General features: G+C 45.8%; 1 protein-coding gene across 1 annotated transcript in view; it reads right to left on the minus strand.

Annotated features, from left to right (window-relative positions):
* Positions 1–5,461: 5,461 nt before the first annotated feature.
* Positions 5,462–7,040, minus strand: part of LOC103807205 (neuferricin) — a gene marked incomplete at its 5' end in the record, with an annotated part of 3,056 nt that continues 1,477 nt past the window's right edge. The window contains one exon of the mRNA XM_009079926.1: positions 5,462–5,675. Within this exon, the coding sequence (XP_009078174.1) occupies positions 5,462–5,675 (214 nt within the window). The remainder of the gene's footprint in view (positions 5,676–7,040) is intronic.

Below are 7,040 nucleotides of genomic sequence, written 5' to 3' on the forward strand. Positions count from 1 at the left end.
CTTCCTATTTGGAGTAAGCTGCAGTATTTTATTCTAGGCTGGTCATGCTCTCTTAACCATGCTGGATCTGTAAAAACCCAACACCACATTGTCTAGGTAAACAGGAAAGTACCTTGCTGGTAGACAAGGTTGTGATTTGATGGGCAGAGGCTTCAGTTAGAAAAATGTGTACTTAAGCAAAACTACATGTTGTGTTAAGGCTGTTATCATTCCAAGAGAAGAACCTAGTTTAGACTCAACTCAGCTTTCCTCATCTCCATGAACTGGTGTGCACTTACTTACTGACTGTTATCTCCAGTGAACAGCACAGACAGGTGGTGACACATTGCCCTGTTTGGAGTAGTGACTTGTCAGTCTTGGAGTAGGATGAGATGACAAACCAGATTGCTGCTGTAAGGGGAGACTTGCTTGAGGTTTTTCCTCAAACTTGTACAAGGATAGGAGAGGGTGTAACTGCTGACATTTGCACGATGAATTTCACATCAAGTCTCACTTGATCTGCACTTTGATGTTCCAATATGCATATGTTATAACTGGAATCACCCCTGTAACACTAGGGAAGAATAATGGATAACAATACAAATCTGCTTCACTGTTCTATGTCTGCTGCTGTCATGTTCCAACAGAATGCCCTGGATAACACAAATGGTCTCTAACTCAGCTGCTAATACAAGTGGTGCATCTCTGGTATGATATTGTAGGTGAATGAGGTGGAAAATCATGGTGTCAGTTAGCTACAGTGACTAATGGTGTCAGTTAACTGCAAGCTACAGTTTGGGTTTTTTTTGAGTGAAATAGATGATGGAAAACATTGTACTTCTGGTCCATTGCTTTCTGATGTTTCAGGATGTCACTGGTTGCAAGTCTGTAGCAGTGAGAGAGAAGGATGGAGAGAAAAAGTGCATTTAGTGAAAGAAGTCTTGACTATAGTGTGTCCCCTGGTGGTAACATATTGACTTCCTTCTTGGTTTGGAGCTGCAGTGATGTGAGGGTAAGTGTGTGCTCAGAATGCTCAGACAGTGGGAGAGGAATGTTCTTCCAAGGCCACAGCCTGTGGAGTTCAACTTGGAAAACTGCACAACATGTAATTGCTAAGGCACGAAGACACCACTTTTTCATGGGTAAGGGAACAGGGAGCTCAGCTCTAACAGAACAAGCTTTTAACTGATGGAAAATGTGGATCTGGTGAAAATTCAGCTTACCTGAATGGCAGGTTTAAGGCTGACCAGTTGCTCTTTTAAAAAGTGGAATATTCATTGTTATAACTGTGTAAAACTCTGGGAAACCACCTGTAGTGCTCCTAGTTGGCTGTTTCCAGCCAGTGCTGTCCCAGCTTTCTTACTGAAGTCTGAAAGGGAAGTTGAGGTTATTGATCAATGTACAGCCTGAAGTATTTCTTAAATCTAAAGCAACTAAATTCAGCAAATTTGATCATTATAAAGTGCCTTTGAGATAGTTTCCTTCCAGCCAACTCCAAATAGCTTTCTGCCAGAGCTAAAGGGGAAAAGCTCACACCTTGAACCAAAACCCAAGTTAGTTCTTTTCTAGTTCAGCTGAGGAGGTTGTCCCCACCAGACATCTGGTGGGGCTCAGTCCCTCACACACTCTGCCTAGTGTTGGTCTGAACTCTCAGACCTCTGAGACTTTTGGGAGTTTTGCTGGCAATGCTCCACTGCAGGGTACAAATGTGAACGAGGCACTTGGTAATGTAGTGGTGGTCAACACATTTCTAACTCTAAACAACTGCTCTTCCCTTTTTGTAGCATACTACAGTTGTGACCAAAACCCCCACCCCTCCCACCCTGCTGTCTTGTAGTGTATCTATTAACTTGAGACTCAAGTCTGCCAAGCATTGAACAAAAGGGTAAATGGAAACCCAACTCGTGTCCCTGGGAAGTGATGGTGTCACACCAGGCTTCAGGCTCTTCAGCAGGGCTGCATGGGAAGTTGGTGTGGTTCATGCTGTAGCTTTTTGTTCTGAGACTGGATTCCTTTCGATTGCAGTCATCCTGCACTCTTACACAAGCACAAACCGTGGTCTGGCTGAAATGGTGTCTGGAAAAGGTGCAGTCACTGCTTCACACCACTGTGTGGAGTGAGAATCTCCTGTTGAAGGTACTAACTAACAGAGCAGAGTAAGTTGCTGGCTAAGAGCTGACAGATGCCTTAATGACTTCCTGTGCTGGAGATCAACAGCTTGTACATCTGCTCAGTAGTGCTTATAACTAATGTGTAACAGTATGGGAGGCCGAGGCTGGATTTTTTTTTTTTTTTAGAGCAAATGTTACTAGGCAAGTCCTCTTTTCTGTAACCAGCAGAGGTGGGTACTGCAGCAAACTTGTCTCTAGAAAAATCAAAGCTTGTATGAGTGACAGAAATAACTCTGAACCTTCTAATACCCTCTGTGAAATAGAAAAGGAAGTCTTAGAACAATGGCATTTTATCTGCAATGTTTGTCTGGAGTCCTTGTACAAATGTATTTTTCCAATATGCATTACTTTGTTGTGTAATGATTCTACTTGTAATAAAATGCAGAACTAGATAAGTGCATCGTGAGGTGAAGCCTTGCTAAGGAAGTACCTGCTCCTGGAGAGACAGCTCTGCAAGCTATCCTGCCAAACCCCATGGCAAACCAGGGATCCAACATCCAGCTGGGCATGGCAACTTTAGTCTTTGTTCTGAAATTATTCCAGGTATTCATTTTCATGTTGTGGAACTGCTACACCTGTTGTCTTGGCTGACAAGCTCTGGTGTTCTAGTTTGTACCATGTAGTCATCTCAATGCCTTATACTACACTTACCTATAACCATTCCTGGGAAACAATCCAAACTCCCCACAGGGCAGAGCTGGTTCATGGGGAAAAGCAGTGCTCAGCTCAGGTCTGGTTAGGGATGAGCTGAGCAGACTCCAAGTAAGCTACACATAGTGCACTCAGCTGTGTCCTGCAGGACAGCTCAGCCTCCTGGGAGAGCACAGAGCTGCTGCAGCTTCACGTCAGGAAAAGCAAAACTTCAGTGCAATAGCAAACCCAGCCAGGACCTCGAGGTGAGATTGTGATGTGTTAATCTTTTATTAATAAAACTTGCTGAAGTACAGCTGCACGGTGAGCTTTATTAGAGCACTCTGGGGTGACCTGAGCCCTCTCTAACTACCCCTCTCTTCTTCCCACCCTTTTCCACCATGGGAGCATCATGCTGAGCTGCTGGAGTACAAGCACAATAATCTTGGAGCACTTCAGGTCAGTGAGGGTGTCTCCTTGTTTGCTTTAATGGATGACTTATTCCTAGTGCAAGACAAACTTTTCCCCCCAGTGATTCCAAACACTAAACTGAGGAATAAGCTGTGAATTGGTTTTCAACCAACTTTAAAGCAACACCCTCCTACCCTGTTTTCCTGCAGCAGCTTATTTGATTTTTTTATGTAGCTTTTACAATCAAAACTATCCCCTCAGCACTATTTGCATAGTGATTGAGTGTTACAGCAAGATCAAACTTGCTCAGATGTTCCAGAGCTGGTCTACTGTTACTAGGCCTCCACCTGTGCCATTGGCTTGCCCTCACAAACTACTACTTACAGTATTTAAGCATCTGGAATTTTCTGCAACTTTACCTTTAAAAAGCTCTTTTAAATACGTTTGCCAGTAATTTTGGGGGATGATTTCACCTCTAAGAAGAACTTGTTTATAAAGAGGTGGTGTCTAAAAGCACTTTCACTGCCCACCACCTTGTGGAGGCAGTGAAACTGCTTTGCAGCTCCTTCCTGCACATTTTACACAGCTTTATCTTCTTGTTCTGTGCAATGAGTAGCTCATTCCACCCCCAAAGGTGGCACAAGCTGCCACACACATCCACCTACCCCTGGGCCTGGTAAGAGCTGGCACAGCTGCTGGCAGTGCCTGGGAGGGATTCTCTTCAGGGTCATGGTGGAAAAGAAACAACAGGACTTGATGGAAAAACCCCACAAGCAATTTATTGCAAATTATTAATTACACCCCCCAGTATTTATTACAACAAGCAGGTACATGTTTCAATTGCTGTATGGCTCCATCCCTGGCAGCTGTACCATCATCTCCACATCCCTGGTGAGAAGTGCTGCAGTGTGTCCTGCTGCAAGGAGTGATCACTGCTGCTTGAAGCAATGCTGCCCAACCTCCTGTAAGCTTGCTAATTATTGACTGATCACTTACATTGGGGGTCTCTCTTTAGAGGTGGTGGTAGCAAAAAAATGAGTGAGTTTATAAACACCTTCCAGCTGCTTAGAAATAGGTGGGAGCTGCCTTAAGGAAAGGAACTGACCACAGCTCAGCACAGACCTGTGCCTTGCTGGACTCTGTCTCTGGACACTTGGGTGTCTCTCTCAAGGCTCAGCTACAGCAGGAACTGGTTCTAAGAGCAGATTCTGTGAAAACCAGTAACTGCTTCCCTGCAGCCTGAGGTTTGTAGTGCCTGTCGTTCCCTTGTCCCTTCCAGCCCCACACAGCAATGGTAATAACCTGCCCAGCTCTCCTGGGAATTACTCACAGTACTGATAAAGTAAGTATGGATTTTAATGGAGCTGGGCCTTGTGAGGATACAGCCATCTCAGGTCTGGGCACAGACCAGAATGGAAACAGGAGGCAGATTATCAGATAGTCATGTTGCCACATAGGCAGTAACAAAAGCTATTTGAAACTACTCTTTCCTGATCTGAACAGTTTGAAAGTAGTGAATCACAGACCTGGAGGGTTAGGCTGATATAAAACAATCCTCATAGGTAGCTTCTACTGCCTTTTTGGCACAGTATCTAATACAAACACTGAATGAGGAAATACAGCTCTGGCCTTTGCCTTCTGTGCTCCAAGAACTTGATAAAGCTTGTGTGTACCTAAACTGCACAAGTTCCCAGGTACTACAACCCTAATAGGAGGAGAAATTCAGGCTTCTCCCTGCTACCTTTAAACTCTTTGGACTGACTCAGGTGCCTGGGAAGGAGCATCAGCACTACAATGCAGCAGGATCAGAGGAGTGTGCATGAACTGAGGTCAGTGGTGCTGAGCAGTTCCTGTGCTCACTCACCTCACAGAATCAGCTTAGAAAAGGCCTCTGAGATCACTGCCTTACAACACAACACACTGTCCCACCATCGTGCACACAAACATCTATTTCCTCACTGTACAAGAAAGCAGGTTTTAAATATAAACTTAAATATAATTCAGGCTGTGCATCTTAGTTTGTTGCCAGGTGTAAAACACCATAGGAATAAAGGAAGTCTCCTGTCACTGAGATTTTAGCCACTAACCAGGCTGAAGTGTTTCCTCCTCTCAGCTCCATCTCCTCCGTGCGTTAAAAAGCATCACAAATAACATGCAAGTGTTGTTGTTCCCTTCACACACAGGAGGAGGCGATGGAGCTCGAGCTGCCCACACGAAGTGCAACGTTTCACTGCAAGGACTCTCCCTGCGCTGGAATCCAGGCCCGGGAGTCATCCCACCAGGACACACTGCTCTGCCAGGGGGTGGCAGCCCTCGTACTCCTGCAGGTGAGGGTTGTCCAGGTCCCCTCTGGCCCTGTGCTGGGAGGAGGGTGGCTGTCCCCACGGGGGCCCTGTGCTCCTCACACACACACACTGACTCTCCTTCGAGCCGGGTCGGTACAGCTTCCGAGGGACTCCAGCCCAGTCTCTGCTCACTCCCCCACTAGGAATGGAAAATGACAATAAATTACAATTCAAACCCATGAAAATGTTTCCAGAGAAGAGAGAATCATTAGGGAAAAAAAAAACCAAGACAATCTGGGAGAATTAGAACTAACAATACACCCACTGAGGTAGACTTTGCTCCCAGCAGCCACCATCCCACAGCTATCTGATACCTCCTTATTGGCTGTGCTTCAGAAACCAGAGGCCTGAGCCTGGTTCCATCACTGCTGCTACAAGCTCTCACACTTCTGGGAACAGCCAACTTCTGCATCCCACACTTCCATTGCTGGAAAAGGAATCACAGCCTTATGCAGCACAGCAAAATGCCTTTTCTGTAGGTAGGTAATTGCTCACAGATAACCACATGCCCCCACAGAATCAGAGTGGTTTGGGTTGGAAGGGACCTTAAAGATCATCCAATCCAACCCCTGCCATGAGCAGGGACACCTTCACTAGACCAGGTTGCTCAAGGCCTTCTGTGCCTTGACTGAACACTGATTTTAAGAACTAGGGCAAAAGACTTTTCTGTAGTAATTGCTCACAGATAACCACATGCCCCCACAGAATCAGAGTGGTTTGGGTTGGAAGGGACCTTAAAGATCATCCAATCCAACCCCTGCCATGGGCAGGGACACCTTCACTAGACCAGGTTGCTCAAGGCCTTCTGTGCCTTGACTGAACACTGATTTTAAGAACTAGGGCAAAAGAAAAAAGGCTCAAGTACTTCCCCAACTACTTCAATTGTGTCTCTTTAGATCTCTTTCCAAGTGTCTCTCTAGGGACCTAATCCTGCCTGTTCCCTCAACCACTGCAGCTTTCAAGCCTGTAAACTCTTACACAAATTACTGCCACACAACACACAGTCCCAAGGCTGCACCCAAGCTCAGTCATACAGAGAAGCAGATCCCCAAGGTATGCAGTGCTGCAGGTGGATTGACATGAAGGCCAAGCATTTTGCAGTGTGGTCTGTGAAACAATTTCACCTTCAAGCAAAATAGGCCCTGAACTGAGAGAGGAACACAACTAAATAGGCCAGGTAGGAAATGACTGTTCAAAGCTCAACCTCATTTTTATGTGGTTTTAAGTGAAAACCATTGTGGCAGCAGCTTGTGGGACAGGCTGTGAAGCTGGCTGCAAAACACAAGCTAATTCCTGAGAGGTGAGAGAACCTGTTCAAATCCCAGTCCCAGTGGGATTTCTGTCCTGTTTTCCTGAGAACAGGAGGATCATGTGCACATGTGGCAAATTCTGAAGCCTAGTTTTGTTCCAGTGTGAGAGAAGAGGCTGTTGAGCCTGGAGAAAAGGAGGCTCAGGGAGGACCTTCTCACTCTCTCCAACTCCCTGCCAGGAGGTGCAGCCAGGT

Source organism: Acanthisitta chloris, unplaced genomic scaffold (assembly GCF_000695815.1).
Source record: "Acanthisitta chloris isolate BGI_N310 unplaced genomic scaffold, ASM69581v1 scaffold28858, whole genome shotgun sequence".
Lineage (NCBI taxonomy): Eukaryota > Metazoa > Chordata > Aves > Passeriformes > Acanthisittidae > Acanthisitta > Acanthisitta chloris.